General features: G+C 40.9%; 1 protein-coding gene across 1 annotated transcript in view; it reads left to right on the top strand.

The window, feature by feature from the left end:
• Positions 1-13,145, top strand: part of FTO (FTO alpha-ketoglutarate dependent dioxygenase) — a 417,069-nt gene that overhangs the window by 140,220 nt on the left and 263,704 nt on the right. Inside the window, exon 4 of the mRNA XM_065925350.1 lies at positions 432-575. Coding sequence (XP_065781422.1) covers positions 432-575 — 144 coding nt within the window. The remainder of the gene's footprint in view (positions 1-431; positions 576-13,145) is intronic.

The following is a 13,145-nucleotide window of genomic DNA, read 5'->3' on the forward strand; positions in this document are numbered from 1 at the left end:
ATTACACACTTCTTAACTGTTCGATAGAATTTTCCTTTGCAACTCTCTAGACCTGTGTTCTTTGACAACTTCTTCTATACCTGCTGTGACTTTTTAAGCCGTTCTACCTCTTCTGGGGTCAATTTTGGCCATTCATATTTTCCTAAAAACCTATGCAGATTTTCTGATTTAGTTACATGAAACTGAACAAAATAATCATCTTTAATTTTCTTTGATATCTGTGGTTATTTCCTTACCACTTTCAGATTTTTTTATCAGAAAAATAAATGACATGTTAAAATATTTTAAAGAATGTGTTTTTTAAAAAAATGGTGCAAGTAGAATATATAGTCACTTATCCATATTTTATTAAAACTTCAGTTATTCTTAAGGTAACTATGAAACTCAGAACTTTAGATGAAAGATTTCTGACAACTCTTCTCTTTTGACAGGCCCTGAAGAGGAAAGTGAGGATGACCCTCAACTTGAAGGCAGAGATCCTGATATTTGGCACGTTGGTTTTAAGATCTCGTGGGACATAGAGACACCTGGTTTGGCGATACCCCTTCACCAAGGAGACTGCTATTTTATGCTTGGTAATGCGAGGATCAAAGCTATACTGATGCTCTAGTGTCTTAAGTTTTCGATTATTGGGTACATATTTTGCATATGTCTTTTGAAGTAAACTTTGTAAGTTTTTTATATGATAATGAAGTGTCTACATGTAACTTGATCGTTTTTTTTTTTTTCTTTTTAAGATACTGCTAATTTTAAAAGTTGCTTTTCTTTTCATTCTAAGTGTTGATGGCATTCCCCAAAGTCCTAACCAGGTTTCAAGATTTTTTTCATCAGGGCTACTAAATCATCTCAATCACCTTATTAATGTGAAGTTTTTAAAAATATGGCCCTGTCTCTGAAGGTTTTTAGTGAAAGTTTTTTCTAGTTTTGAATTTAGTTTCCTCTCCGGAACAGCTGACCTGACAACAGCCTCTTCCTCTACTCCCTCCCACTGAGTTCCCCTCATTTCCCTCACTTAGTTCTCTGGGAAACGATATTTCAGCTATGGTCAGCCTCACTGAAGCTACGAAGTTTGGGGAGCTTCGTTTTTTGTTTCTTAGCTCTAAGGTTTTGTGTTTTTTTTGGTTTATTTTTAGACTGTTTGCTTTCTGATGCACAGCATGCAAACAGTATCCTTTTTTTCCTTACAGAGCCTCTCAGGGTTCATTTTGTCCTTGGCTCTCACTCCTAATTATTTTGGGGTTAATCTCACTCTTACCTGCCTAGGGCAATCTACTCATGTGTTTGGTTTTAGAGCCAGGAACATCAAGGCTCAAACCCAGTATTTATAATATTATAAAGAATTATCTCCGAATAACAGAGTGTCTGTAGAGGGTCCTGTGTGTGCTTCGTAAGTTTCTGTAGGAGATACTGGAAATGGATAACACTTGGTCCTTGCTTTCTAGGAATTATGAGTTTGGGGTAGCCATTCAGTCATAACCTCACTAAGTGTTTTCCAAATTGCATTCATTTGGACACTAGCTTCAAGTTTCTTGCCACATTCCTATGCTACCCATACTATTATTGTTGTTGTTGTTTAGTCGATAAGTCTAGTCTGACTCTTTGAGACCCCATGGACTGCAGTATGCCAGGCTTCTCAGTCCTTCACTGTTTCCTGGAGTTTGCTCAGATTCTTGTCCATTGAGTTGGTGATGCTTTCTAACCGTCTCATCCTCTGTCGTCCCCTTCTCCTTTTGCCTTCAATCTTTCCCAGCATCAGGGTCTTTTCCAGTGAGTTGACTGTTCCCATCAAGGGGCCAAGTATTGGAGCTTCAGCTTTAGCATCAATCAGGGTTGATTTCCTTTAGGATTGACTGATTTGATCTCATTGCAGTCCATGGGACTCTCAAGAGTCTTCTCTAGCACCACATTATTACCTATGTAATATTTCTCTCTAGATAATCTCTTTTTTTTCTTGAATGGAAATGAGTTTATTTTAGGTGATTTTATATCTGAAATGGAAAACCAGTATCACTTGACATAATTAGGAGAATTGTATAGAGTGAAAGTGAAGTCGTCTTAAGTATCTGGTGCTCTTGTTTGCTGACGACCCTGAGACTCAGGCCTGTTCTGTCTTCAGTCACTATTAGGGAGAGGTGTTAACCCAATCATGGTACCAGTTTTGGGCTTTCTCCTTTGTGTCAGCGGGAAGATTGGAAGATCATGATGCAGGGAATTACTTTCTCACAGTGCGATTCAATAGTAAATTCTTAAATTCTTTTCACGGAGGGGTCCTGCATTTGTTGCACAGTATTCTTTTGCTGTCGTTCAGTCATTAGGTCGTGTCCAATTCTCTGCGACCCCAGGGACTGTAGCCTGCCAGGCTCCTCTCCTCCACTGTCACCTGGAGTTTGCTCAAATTCATGTCCTTTGAGTTGGTGATTCTGTCTAACCATCTCATCCTCTGATCTAAGTAAGCTCCAAATCTCTTGCCTTCGATTTGCATGTTGCTTTCCAGTTTACACATCAGTTTCACATAAGCCATCTCAGTCAGTCTCCAAACAGTCTTGCTAGAGAGATGGTGCAGGATGTCAATCTGTTTTTAAGTAATTTGCCCAAGGTCACTCAGTTCGTGTGAAGCAGGACAGAGGGCTGTATGTGGTTGCATGTTTCTTATTCGGTGCTTTTCTTGCTCTCAAAGGAACCATTTAGATTTGATCCGAATTCATTGAAGATCTCTAGGTGGGAATGCTTTTAGGGGTAAGGTCATCTCTTCATCTACCCCGCTCCTGCTTGTCTCAGGATTTGAGTTTCTGTTCTCAAGTCTTTGCCCCATCGTTGAGCATCATTTATAGGTAAAACAGACTATTATTTCATTTTTTAATATACCACCCAGATGTGGATATTTACTGTGAATATAAATAGGTTGTAATTTCAGCCAGTAAATCACTTTCCTTTTGGGTACTCTGTTCGAGTTTCTATTAACATTTTGCATCTTTGAAAGACATGGGAGTCAGAATAGTGCTATTTTTAACAGCTTTGTTAACTTTCTATGTATAAAAGTAGTAAATGACATTGTAAAGGCTCAGCTACTTTCCATTTATTTAGTAACATCTCATGTTTTCTTTTCTAATTGAAAAAGTAGAATATGCTCACTGTAGAGAAAAGAAACTGAAAAGTATAAAGTGAAAGAAGAAATTAAAAATCAGGTTCATGCCTATTTTGGCACTTTGCTTTTAGACGCTTTCCAACGTGTGCATAACTATGTACCTGGAATGGCAGTTGTTGGCGTCCTAGTGCCTGAGTCATGTCCGACTCCTCTGTGACCCCAGGGACTGTAGCCCGCCAGGCTTCTCTGTCTGTGGGATCCCCAGGCGAGAATAATGGACTGGGTTGCCATTTCCTACTCCAGGGGCTCTTCCTGGCCCAGGGATCGAACCTGCGTCTTCTGCCTTCTCAGGCGGATTCTTTACCCCTGAGCCACCGGGACGCCCAGGAATAACAGTAGTATATGAATAACAGCTATGTTTACTGTGGACTAATGACAAGTCAAGCCTTCTGTGAATCTTCTCAGTAACCCTGAGAAGTAGATACCAGCTCTGTTGAGAAAAAAGATCAGGTTAGATCGATGTAATGACTTAGCCATGGTTACACAGTGGGTAAGAATCATTGATTGAAACTTGTCACTTTAGGCCCCCCGTGCTCAGATATCCATGTCAGGCCGTCTGGTCCCCGCGCCTGGAGGCCCTCTGCACCCCTCTCTGGCACTGACTCCTGCCCTGGGCTTCTCTTTCTTCCTCAGTGCGATGCCTCTGCCTTACCTGAAGGCTTAAGATTAAATTGTTCAGAAGGGCAGAAAAGAAGGTAACGATTGTGGTCTGTTTGCGTTTTTCTTTTTCAGTTTGTTTTAAAAAAATTATTTATTCATTTATTTATTTTTGGCTTGTTGCTCTATGTGGGCTTTCTCTAGTTGTGGCGAGCTGGGGGTACTCTTCATTGCAGTGCATGGGCTTCTCATTGTGGCTTCTCTTGTTGGGGAGCAAGGCTCTAGGGCACATGGGCTTCAGTAGTTGGGGCTCCCAGGCTCTAGAGCATGGACTCAATAGTTGCAGCCCACAGGCTTAGTTTCTCTGAAGCTTGTGAGATCTTCCCAGATCAGGGATTGAACCAGGGTCCCCTGCATCGCAAGGTGAACTCTTAACCTCTGGACTACCAGGGTTGCCCTCCATTTCTTTTTAAAGTTAGGTTTTTTTTGGCTCAGAAATTACATTAAAAATGAAAATATTAAATAATTGCATTGTCCTTTTAACTTATTTATTATAATGAATATACATTTTTAGAATATACATTGGTTCCACTTAGCTGTTGTAGGTGATAAAGGAAGAGTAAATAGGAGCTGATATCTGAGGCAGAACATCTTGTTCTGATTTCCAAACTCCTGCCTTCAGATAAAGGTGAAATAACTGATAACTTAGTGAACTAGGCCAAGCATAGCACACTGCACCTCAAGTTTGTGCTTGGAATCTGTTTTCTTATTAAGATGTCATATTTGATTTCTAAAATGACTTGTCCCGCACCTCCTCTTAGGCTAACCAAAACAAAAATAAAAGCAACCATGGTCGAAAGCTACCTTTTCTCTTTACTTTTTAAAAGCCAAGTACTCTAAAGAACCCTGTCCCGGGATCCCTGCCCTGTGCTGATACCTGAAATCTGAACTTCATAGCACTTTTGAAAAGGAAACAGTTTAGCTCAATTTATAATAATATATTGGTCTGCAGAGGAAGTGCAGACCAAACCCTGCTGTCTCAAGTCAACCCTCCAGGGGTGTCTGATGGGGAGCGTGTCGGGTGCCTGTAATAAACCCACTGCCTGTGGAATTGAGTGAAGGCCCTGCTGGCGGTGCCTGAGGACACGCTTAACTGGGGTTGTCACGGTTTTACTTTTAAATTGGAATCTTTGCCCTAATCTCAGAGTTAGACATGACCAGATTTGCAAGCAGATTTACAATTTTCACTAATTTTCCAACCAGGACTTCAAAACACACTTAGAGAAGAAAAAAAAAAAATACACTCTGGTCTTTCTCAGAATGGGATGATTTACTTTGCCACAGATGTTTTCCATAGACTGAAGGCAACCAGGGAGTTAGGGACTTAAAAATGGCTTGGAGACAAACTGTGGGTTTGTTTTTTGTGTGGAACCCATTATACAGTTCAAGGGACATCAACCAAATCATGTTCATTAAGCAGGAGCCGAGTGTAGAGGTGGGACGGTTCCAGACAAAGGTGAGTGCTAGGTAAACCTTTTGGACAAACCTCCTCCCCCCACCCCTTTATTTGTTATTGTTATTTTTCACATATCACTCTTCATGACTCCATTCTCTCTGCTCTCTTTACTTTTGTTTCCTTAAATCCAACTACATCTCATTTTCACATGTTGTTATTGTACCAGTTAGCTCTTTCAAAGCTCCAGTTGCCAAGTAAAAATTGCACGACAGAAAAAGAGAACATCAATATCAATTGAAATGCACAATGTCTCCTTTTTGGGCTGGCGTCCCCTCACCAGCAGTTTAGGGTGGAATAATAGAAAGGCCATGTCCGGTTAGGTGACCAGGTTCCCCCAGGTTCCCCTCTTGTCTGTGGGGTGTGCGTTGTTAGCTCCGCTCTGAGCCTCTGCCTCCACTGAAAAGCTGGTGCTTCATGACACTTGCTTCCCAGGATTACTGTGAAGTCAAATAAAGAAGTATAGGGAACCTATTATAGGGCAGGAATAGAGATACAGATGCAGAGAATGGACTTGTGCACACGAAGGGGAAGGAGAGGCTGGGATGAATTGAGAAAGTAGCATGGAAATGTATACACTACCTTGCGTAAAATAGCTAGCTAGTGGCAAGTTGCTGCATAGCACATAGAGTCAGCTCAGTGCCTTGTGACGACCTAGAGGGTGGGAGGGAGGTTCAAGAGGAGGGACACGTGTATCCGTTTGCCTGATTCACTTTGTTATATAGCAGAAACCAATACAACATTTAAAGCAGTTACTCTCCAATTAAAAAGAAATTTAAAAAGGAGTATAGAGACTTCCCTGGTGGTCTTAGTGGTTAAGACTGAGCTTCCAATGCAGGGGACATGGGTTCCAGTCAGTCCCTGGTTGGGGAACTAAGCTCTCACATACTATGTGGCAAAAATAAAATAAAAAAATACAATTAAAAGAAATTTAAAATATTTTTTTAAAAAAGAAAGTTTATGGAAAGCGCTTTCTGAATTACAACTTGAACATGGGGCTTCATTATGAAGAGTGGGACCTGGGTCGTGGTATATTGGAGAGCCAGTGAGGGAGAAGGTGATAGAAGAGTGCTGAGTGCTGGGTGCTTACCCCGCTCCATGCCCTGAGCTTGGCCGGCTTTGCACCTGATCGTTCCATGTATATATTTCTGTAGCCACATAAAGGAAGTACAAGGAAGGGAAATCTCCCCAACTGATTCTTGCGGGTGAGAAGAGCTGCCCTCTGGCCTTTGTTGAATCAGAGCTCTGTGGTAACCGCAGTCTTGCCTTGGTGGGGGCCGGGTTTACTTATAGAGCCTGACCTGTGGTTTTCTCCTTGATGAGGTTCACCTTCTCTGAAATACCTATGGCTTAGAGCAGCAAGACCCAGTGCACTGTGAACGTTTGATGTGGTGTAACCTGAAAATGTGCCATGCTTCTATTTCGGGAGTCAACACAAGCAGTAGAGTTGGAGTTTGTAACTCTGTGAGCAGGAAGAACAGAGGCCTCTAGGAGTTTAAAAGTCTCTTGACTGGGGCTTTTCTGGGACTTCACCTGGAGACCATGATAGCTTTGTAAATCATCCAGGTGTCCGTCAGTCCTGCCCTGTCTTAGACCTTTTGTTCAAAGGAAAAGGCTTGTGTTATTTTTTCCTCTGACCCCTTTCCCTCCCTCCTCCAACCTCTGGCTGACCAGCTGAAGCAAAAAAGACCTCTAATATATGGCTTAATCATAAATTCTAAATAATTATACTTTATTACCTCTCATGGGTCTTGAAATGTAGGTGCTACATTCTGCTTTCTGCCGAGGCAAGGGAATAATACAGAAACAGTAGTAAATTATAACTTCAGGCTGCAGTCGTAAGCTTGAGGAATTGCCATTTAAGTGGAAAGTGCTTGAACAGCCAAATGAGCACCTGTCATGTTTATTTTCACTCTGAAAAGTAGGAACATGACAGTATAGTTTCAGCTGCTTGTCCAATGCGAACTTAGCGTGTTCTCCTTCCCTACTCACCAACCGCAGTATCTGCTTCTTGCTGTTCACTTTTTTGTTTTTTTTTTTTGCAGGGTTGAGGATGTGTCTCTTCTGAAACTTTTTGCCCTAAAATATTCCCCTAAATGCTGACATTTTCAAACTTGGGCTTTCTGACTTGATATCCCTGGTGGCTCAGATGGTAAAGAATCTGCTGCAATGCAAGAGACCCAGTTTTAATCCCTGGGTAGGGAAGATCCCCTGGAGAAGGAAATGGCAGCCCACTCCAGTATTCTCGCCTGGGAAATCCCATGGACAGAGGAGCCTGGCGGGCTGTAGGCTATGGGATAGCAAAGAGTTGGGGATGACTGAGCAACTAACACATATTTTACACCCCAGATTTTTTGGTATTCAGACAAATTGGGGAGAGGACAAGGCTGGTGTCACAGGCTCTGAGGATAGGATACCTGGGTGTGTTCCTAGGTCCTTGGAAGGATCTGCCACTTTCTTATCATACCTAGTCTTTTTGTTTATTTCTGTAGTATTTCTGTTGTGAACTTTACTTGAAATGTGTGTGATGAGTACCTCCTGAGGGCCAGGCACTAAGCTGGAGGCTTTGCTATGTTTTATTTACTTCTCATAACAAACCTGTGAGGTGTCTAATTGTCCCCTTCTAGTCAGCATTTTTTTTCCCCAGAAAAGAAAATTGAGAGGTATGGACTGCTAGTGGGTAGTATATAGTTTGTTTTAGGAGTATGAAAATACTCTCAAATTAGTTTATGGTGATGGTTGCACAATTCTGTGAATGCACTAAAATGCAGTGAGTTGTATATTTTCAATGAGTGAATTATTTGATATGTGAATTGTATCTCCGTAAAGTTCCATAAAGTGAAAATGTTAGTTGCTCAGTCGTGTCCGACTCTTTGTGACCCCATAGACTGTAGCCCGCCAGGCTCCTCTGTCCATGGGATTCTCCAGGCAAGGATACTGGTGTGAGTTGCCATTTTCTGCTCCAGGGGATCTTCCCGACCCAGGGATTGAACCCAAGTCTCCTGCATTGCAGGTGGATTCTTTACCGTCTGAGCCACCAGCACTGGGAAGCAGGTACGTGAATTCTTATCTCCATAAAGCACCATAAAACCCCCTTTTAAAAAGGAAATTGAGGCTCAGAGAGGTAAAATCACTTGCTCAAGGTGACATATCTAGTGAAGCTTATGTTTAAGTCCAGATTTTTCTGAGACCAAACGTATTCTTTCTTCCATGGATCTATGCTAGCTCTACTAATTATGTCGTTGTGGAATCTTTTTCTTTAAAAACGTGGAAAAAAGAATATTAGTTGACCAACTAATAGATGAATACACATATATTCTCACTGTTAAGGATTCAGATAATATGGAAGTGCGTAGAATAAAATGTGGAAGTACTCTTTTATCTTGTCTGTTCCTTTTATAAGCATTAAGATAAATAGTTATGTAGGTATATTTATGTTACAGCTGCTTTTTAAGAAAACACAAATGGGACAGTACAGTATTGTGTTAGTTGAGTACCTAGGCTTTGTTGGACTTACAAACTAATTGGACCTAAGAATGTACTCTCAGAACAGAACTCGTTTGTATGTAGGGGACTTATTGTGTGTGAGTATGTACATGTGTGTGTGTGTGTGTGTGTGTGTGTGTGTGTGTGTGTATACTACTTGATTTTTTTAACTTAATAATATGTCCTGGAGATTTTTTCATGTCAGTACCTCATCCATATTATTGTTGTTATTATAATAATATATGTGCTAGGAAATAAAGATTTGAACAGTGGAGGTTGATCTAAAATGGAAAGTGAAAAACTCTTTGCCACTTGCCCCAAGTTCCATTTCTTAGATGTAACTACTTTTCACTGTATTCACATTTTATTCTTTAGTTGATTCTTTCCGGCTTAACTGTTAAAATATCCTTAATACTTCAATTTTTTTCATCTAACAGCTTTAAGGCCTATCAGTTCTTCATGAAGAAAAATGTGGGATTGACTCTCTTACACTCTCAGTCTTCCTAACTTTTGCCAGTTTATGTTTGTTTTCAAGGTTTTTTTCTCTTAATTGATCAACTTTTTACCAAGACATAGATGCACTCTCTTGACTTCTGGTATTTCAGCCATATCATTGCTTTCACACTTTTGAGCTGTATAATGTTTACAGACTCATCTGTAATCTTGATAAGAGGACCATGCTTTCTCTGTATATTGATTCTGAAATTGGAAAACCCATACTTAACAGTGCTTATGTATATCTTATTAATTGTAGAACCAAATGGAGTTACTGGATGCATACGTAGAGGATCTCATCCACTGTAATTACTAAACTTACATCAGTGGAAAGAACGTGTTGCAAATGTCAGGTCAAGATTTCATACCTCATCAAAAGCTCAGAATCATGCTCCATTATTTAGCTAGTTTTGTGTTTGAGCTGTGGCTTTCTTGTTGGGTAGTTCTCCCTCTCCCCCTGGAATTCATCGTTGCCCTTGTCTATTTTTACTGACTGGAGAATCATGCTATGGTGCTAGCTCTATGCTATTAGATGTTGTATCATGCTACTTATTTAATGTTTTGATAAACACTGCCTTGTTCAAACCCATCTGACACAGTTATACTGAGATTTCTTCTCATTGCACTCCTAGGAGAATTCCGTTGTCACTCAGGTAATGTGTCTTCGTCTTTTTCTGGAGTATTCTAAAAATGACCTCTGACTACTATATTTTAGATTCTCCAAAATGTATACCTCTCCAGGACCTACCACAGTACTTTGAACATGGTAGGTGCTTTAATAAATATTGAATCAATGAGTGAAATGAATGAACCAAGGCTTGCCTTTTTCCTCTTCATTCATGGCAGTATAGGCAAAAGGAAATATTTATTCTATCCTTAAAAGCTCCTGGCTAGAAAAGGTTTTGAAGACCCCTGCCAAAACAGGTGGCCATTCATCTTATATTCTGGGATCTCTAGAGACAGCTTTTAGAATCTTCCATGACAGTCTATTCCTTCAGTGACCCATGCTTTACTTCCTCATAACTAATCCAGATAACGATGTGGCATCATAGACTTTTCCAAATGACACAGTGTCTGGATCAATCTGTACATTCTCTTTCACGTTTTTTATAAGAAAACCATCAAAGTTTTTTTTTTTAAGCTGAGGATGAATATATTACTATGAATTATGAAGTCCTTTTAATCTCTTTGCATCATTCAATCAGTCACATGGTATTGAGATAATTCTCCATGTGGGTTGGGTAGGTGGTGTGTTCCCCATTGAGTGGCAGTCTCTCTCTCTCTGTCTCTTTTTAAATATTTACTTATTTACTTTTGGATCCATCGGGTTTCACTTGGAGCACGTGGGATCTTTCATTGCCTTGCTTGCTCTTCATTGCGGCGTTGGCGCTCTGGCTGTGGAGCTTAGGCTTCGTTGCCCCACAGCATGTGAGGTCTTGGTTCCCTAGCCAGGGATCGAATGGAGTCCCCTGCATTGGAAGGTGCATTCCTAACTACTGGACCACCAGGGAAGTCCCTGGCTGGCAGTCTTACTATGCCCTCTTTGGCTATTGTGTTATCTCTACAGCGTAATTCATAAAAATACAGGCTATGGGAAGGGATTTTTCAGGCTTTTAATTTGATTGAATATCCTGTGTATGCTCTTTGCTCCTTCTATAAAAAACAGTGGGAGAATGACCATGAATGAAGCCTTTAAAAGATGTATTTGTTTAATTGATTTTTGTTGACTGAGCTCAGGACTAGACCAGGAATGAATCTGACTTCCTTGAATCAGTCAGTTCCTGCAGCAGATTTTAAGCAGATTATGTCCTCATTGGGCTTCCCTGGTGGCTCAGTGGTAAAGAATCAACCTGCAGTGCAGGAGATGAAAGAGACACGAGTTCAATCCCTGGATGTGGAAGATGCCCTGGAGAAGGAAATGGCAACCCACTCCAGTATTCTTGCCTGGAGAATCCCATGGACAGAGGAGCCTGGCAGGCTACAGTCCCTGGGGTCACAAGAGTTGGACATGATTTAGCGACTAAGGCACTGCCACTATGATGGTGGCACTATACCCCCATTAAACTGTCTCTGTGGAATAATTCTTCTAGGCCCAATAAACATTTCAACTTTTTTTTGGACATGGTTCGAGGCTTTTAGCATCTTAGTTTTCTGATGATTTCTGGCCACGGCATCGAAAGTGCTAGGAAATTTCCTACAAATTTTAAAACGTTATAAATTATTGTCCTTAGCTCATTATAGTGACTTTATCCTAAAACTGATTCTGGCATAACTCTTTCTCCTTACATTTTCATATTGTTCCCTCCACCTTGTTATGTTTTCTCCTTTATTCTAGGTACATGCATAACTCACCTATTTAGGATTGACATTAAAAAAATTCAATAGCCACAATGACAGTGACACCAACCATTCAGTGTGGCTGCCATAACTCTGTCTCCCCTCCAGACTGTAGCAATTGATATAGAAGTCTTATCTCACCTATTAGACCAGAGTCATTAAGTGTATTTTTGTACCGCACACAGCATTTAGTGCCTTGTACAGAATAGGAACTTGCCAAGTATCTGGAGAGAACAGCATTTTTTCCTCCCTACGTATTAGCCAGAAACCTTATCTTGGGCTTCTGTGGGGGCTCAGATAGTAAAGAATCTGCCTCCAATGCAGGAGACCAGGGTTCAATCCCTGGGTCAGGAAGATCCCCTGGAGAAGGGAATGGCAACCCACTCCAGTATTCTTGCCTGGAGAATTACAAGGACAGAAGAGCCTGGAAGGCTATAGTCCATGAGGTCACAAAGAGCTGAACATGACTGAGCAACTAACACTTTTACTTTTTTTAAAATAGCTATCTTCAATTGCCAGCGGAAAATCAGATATTGAAATAGGAGTGACTAAAGAAAGAAGTCAAAAGGTATTTGAAGGAACAGAACTGAAAAGTTTAAGTGGCTACTTCAGCTTTATTCATTAGCTTTACTTGGAAGTTCTGGGGTCCAGAGTTCACTGGAGCAGTGGCTTTGTATATACAAAGTCGGAAGAGAAGAGACTTCCTTCAAGTTTTCTGTTAACCTAACCTCACCTCTCCATTTCCATGATCCCCCTCTGCCCTTCTGTCTCGTGGGAAGAGTTGCTACGAGGATGAGAAAAGGCAGCCCTTCCTAAAGTGGGATTAAAGTTCCTTTTGCTGATTTAGAAATCAAGAATGAATGATTAACCTCAAGAAAGTATTCTCTTCTCAACCCAACAATAAACTAAGCATTCCATAAAAGTTAATCTCAGAAAACAAAGAGGGAGAAAGGTGTGTACCCTGCGGTCCTCTTCACCTCTGTACTTGTTTCTATGAAAGAGTTTTCAGTCCCCTGGAAAATTATACTGCAAAAGATGTATAAAACGAACCAAAGCTCTTATTGCCTTTACTGATTGCGGTGTTCTTTCATTTCTGTTTGGGGAATGAATATCTCCTTTCTGAGGACCTCTTCATTGAGCATTCCCTTCTGCATTTAAAAAAATCATACTTACTGTTTTGTTTTTTATTGTTAAGTACAAAAGTAATAACGTATGCTATCCAGTCAAAGATGCTGTGAAGGACTTCTCTGGTGGTCCCGTGGTTAAGAATTTACCCGCCAATGCAGGAGACATGGGTTCCATCCCTGGTCCAGGAAGATCCCACATTTTGCAGGGCACCAAACCCCTGAACCACAACTACTAAGCCTGCGCTCTAGAGCCCGTGAGCCACAACTACTAAATCCACGAGCTGACGCTACTTAAGTCTACACCCTAGAGCCCCTGCTCTGCAACAAAGAAGCCACCACAATGAGTAGCCTGTGTGCAGCGATGAAGACCCACTCAGCCAAATTAAAAAATATAAATAAAATAAAGAACCAACCCCCCCCCCAAAAAAAACTATCAATTTTAAGA

Source organism: Muntiacus reevesi, chromosome 2 (assembly GCF_963930625.1).
Source record: "Muntiacus reevesi chromosome 2, mMunRee1.1, whole genome shotgun sequence".
NCBI lineage: Eukaryota > Metazoa > Chordata > Mammalia > Artiodactyla > Cervidae > Muntiacus > Muntiacus reevesi.